The 12613-nt window shown below is 53.3% G+C and overlaps 2 protein-coding genes across 2 annotated transcripts; both read left to right on the forward strand.

The window, feature by feature from the left end:
• Positions 1-131: 131 nt before the first annotated feature.
• On the forward strand, positions 132-3408 carry BDW47DRAFT_27327 (glucan 1,3-alpha-glucosidase ROT2). The gene is made up of 3 exons (XM_024818627.1): positions 132-404; positions 457-1201; positions 1256-3408. Exons 1-3 carry the CDS (start codon positions 320-322, stop codon positions 3318-3320), a joined length of 2895 nt encoding a protein of 964 aa, XP_024676371.1. The 5' UTR covers positions 132-319; the 3' UTR covers positions 3321-3408.
• A 34-nt stretch (positions 3409-3442) lies between these two features.
• On the forward strand, positions 3443-5204 carry BDW47DRAFT_98343 (PQ-loop repeat-containing protein). Its single transcript, XM_024820624.1, has 4 exons — positions 3443-3958; positions 4109-4228; positions 4295-4504; positions 4574-5204. The coding sequence occupies exons 1-4, from the start codon at positions 3909-3911 to the stop codon at positions 4986-4988; spliced, it is 795 nt and encodes a 264-aa protein (XP_024676372.1). The 5' UTR covers positions 3443-3908; the 3' UTR covers positions 4989-5204.
• The last annotated feature ends 7409 nt before the right edge of the window (positions 5205-12613 follow it).

Genomic DNA, 12613 nt, shown 5'->3' on the forward strand with positions numbered 1-12613 from the left:
TGTCCAAATATGGACTAGTGCATACGCTAAGCCCCAACGGGAGCTTCCCCGGCGGCCTCCTCAATCTCCAGTCAGGCCAGCCTGGAATTACCCACTTCTGTTGTTTACTTGGTAGCTCCGAAGACTGACCGGTCAATGTCCTTCTCTGACCTTGTCAATCCATCTCCTATCTCGTCTCACGATTAATTGACTGGACGGACCTTTTCACCGTGTATGCTGGACACCTTCGTCTCGGGTAGATGCAGGCCAGCACGTTCACGGAGGGCAATCGTTTTATTGTACCTTCTCGAGTTGAGGGACGACAGTGATTAACGCAGCCATGACGCGATTACAGCCATCGTCCACTTGGTGGACCTTATTTTTATCCCTGGTGATTCTACTCGGATGCTTGGTCATTCCTGGAGGTGTGTCCTGCCCTTGGCCCTCACGACTGGCCCAGTATTGACCGTCTTCCAGTCACCGTGAAACATGAAAGTTTCAAGAAATGCGACCAATCCGGTTTCTGTAAACGGAACAGAGCCTATGCCGACCATGCCTCTGCCCAGAGCTCGTCTTGGAGCTCTCCCTACGCCCTCGAACCGTCCTCGATCCATTTCAAGGATGGCCTGTTGCAAGGAACGATCCTCAAGGCGATTTCGGCGACCGAAACGGTCAGATTGCCGCTGGTCGTGTCGTTTCTTGAGTCCGGAGTCGCTCGGGTCGTGGTCGATGAGGAGAAGAGGATGAAGGGCGATATCGAATTGCGACACGACAGCCAGGCCCGCAAGGAGCGATACAACGACGCGCAGAAATGGGTGTTGGTGGGGGGCCTGGGATTGAGCAAGTCAGCTTCCCTGAACCCGGAACAGGAGGAGGGAGTGACGAAGATCTTGTACGGTCCGGACAACAAGTACCAGGCTGTCATCCGCCACTCTCCCTTCAATGTGTTCTTCCAGAGGGACGGACAGACCCATGTCCAGTTGAACAACAAGGGCTACCTCAACATGGAGCACTGGCGCCCCAAGGTGGAAGTTCCCGAAGGAGCCGAGGCACCGCCGACCACGGAGGATGAAGGCACCTGGTGGGACGAAACTTTCGGTGGGAACACCGACACCAAGCCTAGAGGCCCCGAGAGTGTCGGTCTCGACATCACTTTTCCTGGTTACAGCCATGTCTTTGGGATTCCGGAGCATGCGGACTCTATGTCTTTGAAGGAGACCAGGTGAGCTCTCGAACTTCGGAAGTGTCTGATAGGTGACGACTAATAGTATGGTAGAGGTGGCTCTGGCAACCACGAGGAGCCCTACCGCATGTACAACTCCGATGTGTTTGAATATGAGCTCAACAGCCCCATGACCCTGTACGGCTCGATCCCACTCATGCAGGCGCACCGGAAGGACTCGACCGTCGGAGTTTTCTGGCTGAACGCTGCCGAGACTTGGGTGGACATCGTCAAGACGACCGCCTCGGCCAACCCCCTCTCCTTGGGTATGGGCGCCAAAACTGACACCCAGAGCCATTGGTTTTCGGAGACTGGCCAGATCGACTTGTTTGTGTTCTTGGGACCCACGCCCCAGGATATCAGTAAGAACTATGGCGAACTGACGGGCTATACGCAACTGCCCCAACACTTTGCGATTGGGTATCATCAGTGTCGCTGGAACTATGTCACCGACGAGGACGTCAAGGAGGTCGACCGTAACTTCGACATGTACCAAATTCCCTATGACGTGATTTGGCTCGACATCGACTACACGGACGACATCAAATATTTCACCTGGGACCCTCTTCAATTCCCCAATCCCATCGGGATGGAGCAACAGCTGGATGAGAGCGAGCGCAAGCTCGTGGTGATCATTGACCCCCACATCAAGAACCAGGACGGGTACCCCATCGTGGAAGAGATGAAGAGTAAGAACCTGGCCACGCGGAACAAGAATGGCGAGATCTTCGAGGGTCACTGCTGGCCGGGCGCGTCCCACTGGGTGGATTGCTTTAACCCCGCGGCAATTAAGTGGTGGATCGGCCTGTTCAAATATGACCGCTTCAAGGGGACGCTCCCCAATGTGTTCATTTGGAACGATATGAACGAGCCATCCGTGTTCAATGGGCCGGAAATGACGATGCCCAAAGATAACCTGCATTGGGGCAACTGGGAACACCGCGACATCCACAACATCCACGGTATCACCCTCGTGAATGCCACCTATGATGCACTCCTAGAGCGCAAGAAGGGCGTGGTCCGCCGTCCGTTCATCCTGACCCGGTCGTACTATGCCGGCGCACAGCGTACATCGGCCATGTGGACCGGCGATAACCAGGCAACCTGGGAGCATCTCGCCATCTCCCTGCCGATGGTTCTCAACAACGGGATCTCGGGCTTCCCCTTCGCCGGAGCGGACGTCGGCGGGTTCTTCCACAACCCGACTACCGAACTCCTGACGCGCTGGTACCAGGCTGGCATCTGGTACCCGTTCTTCCGTGCCCACGCCCACATTGACACGCGCCGGCGTGAGCCCTTCCTGATCCCCGAGCCTCACCGGTCCATCATCGCTCAGGCGCTCCGCTTGCGATACCAGCTCCTGCCGGTCTGGTACACCGCCTTCCACGAGGCATCGGTCAACGGCACCCCGATCGTCCGGCCACAATTCTACGTGCACCCGGCCGATGAGACAGGGTTTGCGATCGACGACCAGTTGTACCTCGGAGCGTCGGGCCTCCTGACCAAGCCGGTTGTTGCCGAGGGGGTAAACACGGCGGACATTTATCTCGCCGACGACCAGAAGTACTATGACTATTTCGACTACACGGTCTACCAGGGCGCCGGAAAGCAGCATAACGTGCCCGCGCCCATCGACAAGGTGCCCTTGTTGATGCAGGCCGGCCACATCATCCCCCGCAAGGACCGACCCCGTCGCAGCAGCGGGCTGATGAAGTGGGACCCGTACACCTTGGTTGTGGTCGTGGACTCGAACGGAGAGGCCGAGGGGACCCTGTACGTGGACGACGGCGAGACCTACGACTACCAACGCGGTGGGTACATCCACCGGCGCTTCCACTTCCGCGATGCCACCCTCTCCTCGGAGGATATCGGCACCAAGGGTCCCAAGACCGCCGAATACCTCAAGGTTATGTCCGCCGTCCGGGTGGAGAAAGTAGTCATCATCGACCCGCCCACGCAGTGGCAGGAGAAGGCCAGCGTCACGGTGGTCGAGGAGGGAGCCAAGTCCGCGTCGACGGCGACCGTGGAATACCATGACCAGGCAAGCGGCAAGGCCCCCTACGTCGTGGTGAAGAATCCTGGGGTGAGCATTGGCAAGACTTGGCGCATGGAATTCTAAACCGTGGGTCATCCGTGACCGATGGATTTATATGTATACATAGTTAGCAACACCAACGACTTTCTTCCCCCTGGAGCCAGAAACCTAGAATCCCATGTGAAATTAAAGACGCAACTAAGCAAAGACTATCCAAGAACCAAGAAAGAAGGAAAGGGGATCGGTGGACCCGCTGAGTCAGCCAGGCACGGGCTCGTGAAAAGAAAAAGCGAGAAAAAGTGACGCTTTCGACCTGCGAAAGGCAAAAGGTCTGGTTCGAGATTGATTAATTTCCCTTTTTTCACCCTTCCTTGCTCTCGATCAGTGTTTTTTGCAGAGAGCGTCCTCGTTCATCTTTAACCTAACTTCGTTCCCTTGCAGGATTCTGTCCTTAAACCTTGAGTCTCTTTTCTTCGACACCCCCCCCCTGACCTTGGACAAACGCCGACTTCGCGCCATCTCCCGCCCCGTTCCGTCGGTTTGGGCTCGGCATCTTGTGCTTATTGGCACTTCCGGTCTTTCGTCTTGATTCTATTTTTTACTCTTTAACTTTTAATTTATCTTTATTCCTATTATTTCGGCCAGTGGGATTTGACGCCAGGGCGTCATTATATGACGATGTCTCTTATCCAGATGGCGGTGGATTATGGGGCTCCGATCTTGTATGTCGCGAATATTCCTATCTTTATTGATCGTTCTTGAAAGAGAAACGCTACAAGAAATAGAGAAAGAAGGAAACAAGGAAAAGGAGACGACTCGATGGATGGAATAAGAACGGAATGCTAACCGCGGGGCTCCCCCCCCTCGAATAGCCTCGTCACCTCGCCGGTGACGTCGTATGCGGACCAGATCCTCAGCATCCACCGGACGCGCACGTCGGCTGGCTTTTCGCTCGATATTCCTCTGATCATGCTGCTCGCCTCGATCCTCAAGTAAGCCGAGAGGTTCCCCGACCGGGATGCGACCCTTAGGGCTCGACGTTGACTTCTGCTATATAGGGTCTACTTCTGGTTCGGCGATAACTACTCGATTTCGCTGTTGATACAAGCGATCGTTATGATTGGAGTTCAGATGGTGTTGCTCAAGGTCGCATTGGATAACCGCCCGTCTCCAGGGGCGAAGGACGGGATCGAACATGCTCCTTTTGCGCAGCTCGACGCCGCGGATACCAGGCCGTACGAGTTTTGGCAGTGGAAGAGCGCGAGGCCGTATGTCCCCTTCCTTCCGTCGGATAGCCTAGGATCGGTTTCATGGGACTGACATTATGTCGCATCTAGATATTGGATGTGTTTGGCCTACTTCATTGGAGCGCTCTCCTTCATCCAGATCCTTCTCCCGCCCCTGTCGCAATCCCAGCTGTACATCAACTTCCTCGGATACACCGGTCTCGCCGTCGAAGCCACCCTGCCGATCCCCCAAATCCTGAAGAACTACCGCTCTCGGTCCTGCGCCGGCTTCCGATTGTCGGTGGTCGTCGCGTGGATCCTGGGTGATGTCATGAAGCTGAGCTACTTCTTCTGCAGCTCGGAGGTCATCCCCTGGGCCTTCCGCTTGTGCGGCATGTTCCAGTGCGCCTGCGACTTTTACCTCGGAGTACAGTTCTGGATGTACACTCGATCCGACGGGAATGCCGGAACCCCCCGCGGTCCACCCGCCAGCTGGAACGAGGAGAAAGACATCCGAATGACCTGAATGCGACCATGGCGGCGTTGGAATTATGGCTCACGAACCCGGTTACTTCAACCCGGTTCACCCCTTTCACTGCCCTTCTTGCTTCCTGTACAGTAGAAATTTTGTGTCTATGACGAACGGACGGGTCTGCGCGATCCGTCCCGGTTCAGTAACGACTATAGATATATATTTAATTAATGAATATTGTTACGTGTGTATGAAAACACCAGATGAGAAGCTCAGCCCAGTTCATTCCAACATAGAAATCATGAAGTAGAGAAATGAAGAAATAAGACCCGACGGAACTGCCCCGCGGACAAACCCCGCCCTCGTGAAGATCCCCAAGAAAGCTTGTTCCGGCGACTCATCTCAATCCTTCTTCAACACTCACCGATCCATCGCCTAATTTGACCCGCTTTCGCTTCCTTCGTCCTGTTTAGTTATAGTATGGCGTCCGCTGTGGGAACCATTCGAATCGGCTATGTGCCTGGTATGTCTATCTTCCTCGTCCTAGGTCCTCGTCATGGCCCCACTCGATGGGGTTGGTGGGGGATGAGGTGTTGCATTGCAGTCAACAATCGCAATCACAAACCCCCATCACAATCACCATTCATTACATGTCTAACATAAGACCCCAGAACACTACCTCACCCCCCTCCACCTCGCCCTCCGCTCCCTAACCCTCCAATCCCTCCCGTTCAAGATCTCCCTGACGCCCTTCCCGTCCGGCACGGGCCACATGATCACGTCGCTCCGCGACAGGGAGATCGATGTCGGAATTGGGCTAACGGAGGGCTGGATTGCGGGGCTGGCGGGCAAGCAGCAGGCGCAGAAGGATGCTGCGGCCGGCGGGTATAAGGTTGTCGGCCATTGGGTTGATACGCCGTTGCGCTGGGCGATTGTTACTGGTCGTGGCCGGGATGAGATTCGGGATGTTGCTGATTTGGAGGGGAGGAGGGTGGGGGTTAGTCGGCTTGGGAGGTGAGTTTGTTGATTCTTTTTCTCGACACTACGATGGAAGGAAGCTGTTCCTCGTCCTGCGGAGTTTTTAATACGCTGCAACCACTGACCTCCCTCCTAGCGGCTCCCACATAATGTCCTTCGTCCTCGCGCAGCAGCAAGGCTGGAAATCCGACTCCCTAACCACCGTCCCGCTGGGGCCGTTTGGGTCACTACGCGACGGGGTCACCGGTCAGGATGCGGGGACGCCAACAGCCGAGTTCTTCATGTGGGAGCATTTCACCACCAAACCGTTCTTCCACCCCGTTCCTGGGAAGCCTGAACCGCCACTGAAGAAGATAGGCGAGATCTACACGCCTTGGCCGTCGTGGATGATCGTCGCGTCGACGGAGGTCTTCCCGCAGCCTGCGCAGGATGAGACACTGCAAAAGCTGTTTGCCTTGCTCGACCAGGGCATTGAGGATTTCCGCGCGGACCCGGCGCAGGCGGTGAAGCTATTGGGGACGGGGGAGTTGGGGTGTACGTATGGGGAGGAGGATGCGAGGGAGTGGTTGAAGGATGTGAGGTTTGTGCCTGGGGGGACGAGGGGTGTTGAGAGGGGGGTGGTTGATGGGGTCGTGGATGTGCTGAAGGTCGCTGGGGTGATTGATTCTGGTATGAGCAATGATGACGCTGCGGAGAGGGTCATTGGGATTCCGCGGTAGATGTGCTTGGGCTGCAATGGCTGATGTGGATGATGGCTTGGTACTATTCAGTCTTTGTCAGATAGTCACATTTGATAGATATATTGGCTTGGCCTTGGGTTCTTAGGCGATGTATGACTCGTTTACACAACTGGCTCGACAGGTTCTTCCCCTTGTACTTCGACCTGTTTGAATACTACACTCGTTAGGAAGAAGCTCTGCAATCAAGTAAGCGTTCTGTGCTCCCATGGGTGCCTTCTACTGACTCCACAACTAGATAGCTAAGGGTTACTTTATCCCCCCCCGCGTATCTGCATCAGACCAACGTCTAATTACCCTCACGTGGAAATCCTTTTTCATCCCAGCAGGCAGCAAACTCATGAAGCAGAGTTAAGCGGTGCTGTAAGGCAGTACTACTAGGTTACTGTGGGAGCTTAAGCACTTTCATCATCGCCGCGCCAGCAGCCAAGCATTCCAAGCAACACAGGGCACACCTCAATAATGCTATTACTAGCGACTCAACTGATGGTGGCAAGCCTACAAAACGGTCATCTGGGACGAGCTTGCGTATACCCAGGCAGGTGGACGGCCACTTGAGACCCCACCAGGTAGATAGGTCTAGACTCGGGGAGCTTGACGGACACTGTCTCTTGAAAACGGCTTTAGGGCGGCGAGAATGCGTAAGCTGGTGCCCGATCGGCTGACGGTTGCGATAGTGAGCTCCACTGCCTGCAGAACGCAGACAGCTAGTTGTCACCTGTCAGCCGGATTCTCTGGCTTGATCAGCGTGCCTGTGTCATTTGGCACTGGCGTCTGATTGGGGTGGTCTATAATTAATATAGGTATATCATGGGGTGCTTACTTCGACCTACTAGGTGGAGTATGGATCTATACAACACAACGCCGTTACCCGCACAGATACGCAGAGCATCACATATCACCTATATAAGGCAGTCCAGTCTAGAACAGCTATTCTATTCTTGAAGTAGGGCATTGCTACCCTGAGATCTCCCTCCCCACCAAGCCGCCGCAAGCTTCGTCACGGATACGGAAATCCACATTCCAATGGCCCGCGGACGACTTCCTCAGGAATGCGCGTCTGCCATAATGACCCCAATCAAAATTCCGGAGATGATAGCCCGCGAGTCAAATCACCTGTTTCTATTCTAGCATGGCAGTTGGTGTGGCTCACACCTCCATGCGGATGAGACTGTTTGGGAATACCGCGTTGGTTTGGCCTAAACGAAAACGCTTCGGCTGGATATAATGGAGTATGGGGACGGCGTGGGGATACATAAGAGGGGCTCTTTTCGATTGTCGCCTTTCTTTCGGGTTTTGTCGGTATTTCGAAGGAAGGATTAGAATATTGGTTTTGTCTGCTATATCTTCGGTGGTTCTGCTCGAATTGTTGCTTGCTTTACGTCTTGAGTCATGTCGTTCATGAATAGACTCCTGGCTGCTACGGCTGCGGCTGCTTGTGTGCATGGTGTATATGCAAAGTTTGATTTGGAGAGCAGCAAGAATGTTGTTGTTTACTGGGGTAAGTAATCTTTGATCCAACTGCGGTGGAACGTGATTGACAGCTCGCCTACAGGCCAGAACTCCTTCGACGGCCAAGGGGATCAAGCTCAGCAGAGACTGAGGCATTACTGCGATAGTGAGTTTCCATAGTATCTCCCATACGACGTACATCAAACTGAGTTAACATGTCCAGATGAGGACATTGATGTGAGGCTACATCCATATCAGATGATATAAAACAAGATATCTAACAATAGCAGGCAATCCTTCTCGCCTTTGTGATGAGAGTCAACGGACAGGGCGGACACCCCGAGTACGATATGTCTACCGCAAGCGATGACTGCGAAACATTCGAAGGAACTAACTTGAAGAACTGTCCTGAAATCGGGTACGTATTGTCCTCAAACCAGGCACCCACTCGCGAGACTAGCAATTGACTGTCCCAGGGAGGACATCAAATCCTGTCAGAAGAAGGGCAAGACTATCATCCTGTCTATCGGTGGCGCGACCTACAGCGAGGGCGGCTTCGAATCCGAGTCCGACGCAAAGGCTGGTGCCGAGATGATCTGGAAGACGTTCGGCCCGTCGTCCGGTAGTGGCGATAGCGGCAACAACAGCGGCGGCAGCTCCAGCAGCAGCCCCAGCAGCCCCAGCAGTACCAACAGCCCAAGCAGTACCAACAGCCCAAGCAACACAAGCAGCCACGGCGAACCCAGCAACCCCAGCAACCCCAGCAGCTCCAGCAGCTCCAGCAGCAATTCGGACAAGCCCCAGCCCAGCGAGAGTACCACCGTCGCCCACGCGAAGCCAACAAACACGAAGCCAACGCACGCAAGGCCAACTAACTTCTTCGGCGGAAATTACCTATTCGGCTACCCATTCCACCCCACTCGCTTCCACGCTTCACATTCAGCCCGTTCTGACAACAACGGTGCAGCCGACAGCGAGGTCCTCCGACCCTTCGGAGACGCCTCCGTCGACGGCTTCGACTTCGACTTCGAAGCCGCCGTAAAGAACATGGCTCCGTTCGCAAGCCGGCTGCGCGAGCTCGCTGACGCAGACGGCTCCAAGCGGATCTATCTGACCTCCGCCCCGCAATGCCCCTATCCCGACGCCGCGGACAAGGACATCCTGAACGGGCCGGTGTCCATCGACGCGGTGTTTGTTCAGTTCTACAACAATGCCTGCGGCTTGCAATCGTTCCAGTCCAACTCCGAAGACCAGACCAACTTCAACTTCCACACGTGGGATAAGTGGGCGCGCGAGACGTCGCAGAATAAGAATGCGAAGGTGTTCGTCGGCGCACCTGGCAATAAGGCTGCTGCGAACTCTGGCTATGTGGATGCCGAGCAGCTGGCGCAGGTGATCAAATATGCCCAGACGTTTGACAGCTTTGGCGGCGCTATGTTTTGGGATGTTACGCAGGTGTACTCTAATAAGGGCTTCTTGGACACTGTGGTTCAGGCGCTTGGGGAGGGCCAGTCGCGGGCTCGTAGCTGGAGCGGGTAGATGGTTTATATTCTGGTTCAATTTTTGTTCGCGGATGGCTATTTTGTATTTATGTTAGACTCAGATAACGTACTGATTTGGTGATCAAAAATTCATACTGTCTGATTTCAGTCTCTTATACATAGGGTTCGACGTGTCAGCTGACGTGCAGGGCTTTCCCATACAGATTGTAACTAGCCTCTTCATGTATCTTGCAACCATTTCGAAACTAATTCGACCTTATTATAGTGCTAATATTTACCAATATCATCGAAATTTTGACTGTTTCATCCGTCTTCCCATACTGTCTCTACCGTATGCCACTTTCTGCAATGCAGAGATCGTCTGAGCCCACCCAATGTCTGAATGGAAGCCACGGAGTATAAACCGGTCCTTATCACATATAAACAATGCACCTGCAGGGGAAATCCTGTTATTAGGCTGTAAATGGTTAATACCATTAACCCCTCACTTTCAGCCCAGTCTCAGCCTCGCCGCAAAAGTTTTCTCCTCGCCGAAGGCAAACCTAACGTTAAACCAGACCTAATGATACATAGGAAAGTTGAGCATAATATACGTGATTCTCTATAATGGCGGACAATACCAAGGCCATAGAACCTCCCAAGCGCATGAGGACTGGCGAGTTCGATGAGCCCTTCGCCCGCGAAGCAAACAAACGCAGGCAGGAACGGCAATCCACCAGCCTGGTCCCGCCGCTACAATCAGCAATGGCAAGCCAAAAGTCTCGACGCCGTGCTTGGTATCGCTGGGGGAGTGGAAACCCCATGGATGAGGATCTAGAATCGCGCGAGGGGTCACGTGTGAGTCATAACGTTCTTCCTGTGAATCCGTCAGTACGCAGGGGAAACTAATTGGTGCAATTGAACAGGGTCAACTAATTGAAGACCTACTTCATGTTCAGGTCCCTACTCGTCGTGTTCCTTTTGGAGGCCGGAGTTCACATTTGTTTCTGACGACGGGAGAGGGTGATGCGTCTTCGTCCGGGGTTGGAGGTCTACGCTGGCTGTAGGTGAAATACCAACACCCCCCCCCCCCCCCCCCCCCGCCTTACATATCTGCTCATGCCATTCAGACATATTCAACACACAGAGATATGTTTTGATGATTTTGTGGTAAGCCCTCACAGACTATTGAATGAGGACATTTCAAGTAACCAGTCTCAGAGCCGTGCCACTGAGAACGCCCGTGTTCCCGTGGCTACCAAAGCGGCGATCAAGGACTGGCTTTTTGACCTACAATCGCAGATAGAAACCAGCGTTTCTGGTGGGAAGAAGTTTTCAAATGGAGTCCATCGAGGCATGTTTAAGGCTACGCGCGAGAAAGAAACCGAGCTCACAGTGGACGGTACCTGTCTATTCATGACACTACCGTACCTTCTCCTAAGCGAGGGCAGGTTCCCGCGCAAAGGAGGCAAATGGCATCCGGTAAGAGCCTTGGTCGAATCATTTTATCGAAATGGATCGCCTTTTTCGCGAGAATTCGGCCAGGCCGTGAATCGGTTGGAGCCCTCGTCAGTAGATAAAGTCATCTATGTCCCGCAGGTGTGGTGTCTTCTGATAAATGATGGTACGTTGCCTTATGGTATTTCTGATTGATAAGTTAAAAGCGGTACCGCGTGTTTTGACATGCGTAGACTATATTGCGACATGTGCTCCGACCCAACTGCATACACGTCCAACTAGCTATATTTCGACAGTCGCGGAGAGCGAGTTTGATGCGAGCGTGCGCCTTCGGCTCCGATGGGGACTCACATTCTGTATCAAACTGAAAGAATGCAGGGCCTGGTTTGTGCGTTTCCTCATATGCCATTGTCGATAAAATTCCATTTCTTGTTTGCTGTCATTCACTCCCCGAACGCTAGCTGACGGCTGTAGGACTTCCTGCTCAAAGTCCACCACATATACTCCCACGTGCTTCGGATGCATGTGGATGTCGAGAGTTTTACATGTGGAAATCATTGGAAATTGGAGTTGATGACTGGGAGTCATTAGTAAGAAACGGTGACAAGCCTGGTGTCTTGCTTGATATCATTGTTCTGCTTCCATACGAAAACAGCGGTTGGGAAGATTCTATCGCGCGAAATACCCAGCAAGAGTATGTCGAGACGTCGGGCCTTAGGTCGGACATAACCAAAATGACCGACATCGATCGTGAAAGTTTTGAAGCCTTCGATGTGTTAAGTCACAATTCTGTATGTATTATGCCTTTGTCTAAATTCGAGCACTATGATAACCAGATCAGACAGACGATAAAATACTGATTGATGGCCCTACGTCCGTGGACTTGGTTGAAAAACTGAAGGACCACACCAAGACGCGGGAAAACCTGCAGGATCACGATCGTCAAAGTCAGTTGAACAGACGTAGAGAGTATGCAGGTGGGCGTCGAAGACGCCGTAGATGGGTAACTACCGAAGGCGATGTTGGTTCTGAGTCTCTTTCGCCACCAAACGATCTAGACGAAAGCCCCCGGGTCTGCTCCTGGCCCGGATGTTACAGCACATCTAAGCAACGCCGACGCGAGGGAATCCGTGAATCTGCTTTCTGGGCTCCTCGGAACGTGGCGCAAACAGCCACTGTGAGAGAATCTCGGGATGAATCTGCAGGTATGCATCAATAACATGATTTCTGCTGAGATATCATGTCAACCCGGAACAGAATACCGAACTGGTGTTTTGGCGCAGTGTCTATCAATTCCCGCTATTTCTCTATGGGATTTCTCTGACGGCCTCTTAGGTTATCTGATGTGGTCAATCTACTCAACAACAAAGGGTGATGGTAAGACCGGAGACTCCAGAAGATACCAAGAGCTTGATATCCCCAGTGATACAGAATCATCACAGGACTCTGATGGAGGGACTGGTCCTGTGGCGGTTGATGACTCCCCTATGGCCCATATCCACAGATCATTGAGTCGTAAAAATTCATATAGAGAACAGGAGACTACGTCAACATCCGAGCTTAAAGATCTAGT

The sequence above is a fragment of the Aspergillus candidus genome, assembly GCF_002847045.1.
Source record: "Aspergillus candidus strain CBS 102.13 unplaced genomic scaffold BDW47scaffold_2, whole genome shotgun sequence".
In the NCBI taxonomy this organism is placed as follows: domain Eukaryota; kingdom Fungi; phylum Ascomycota; class Eurotiomycetes; order Eurotiales; family Aspergillaceae; genus Aspergillus; species Aspergillus candidus.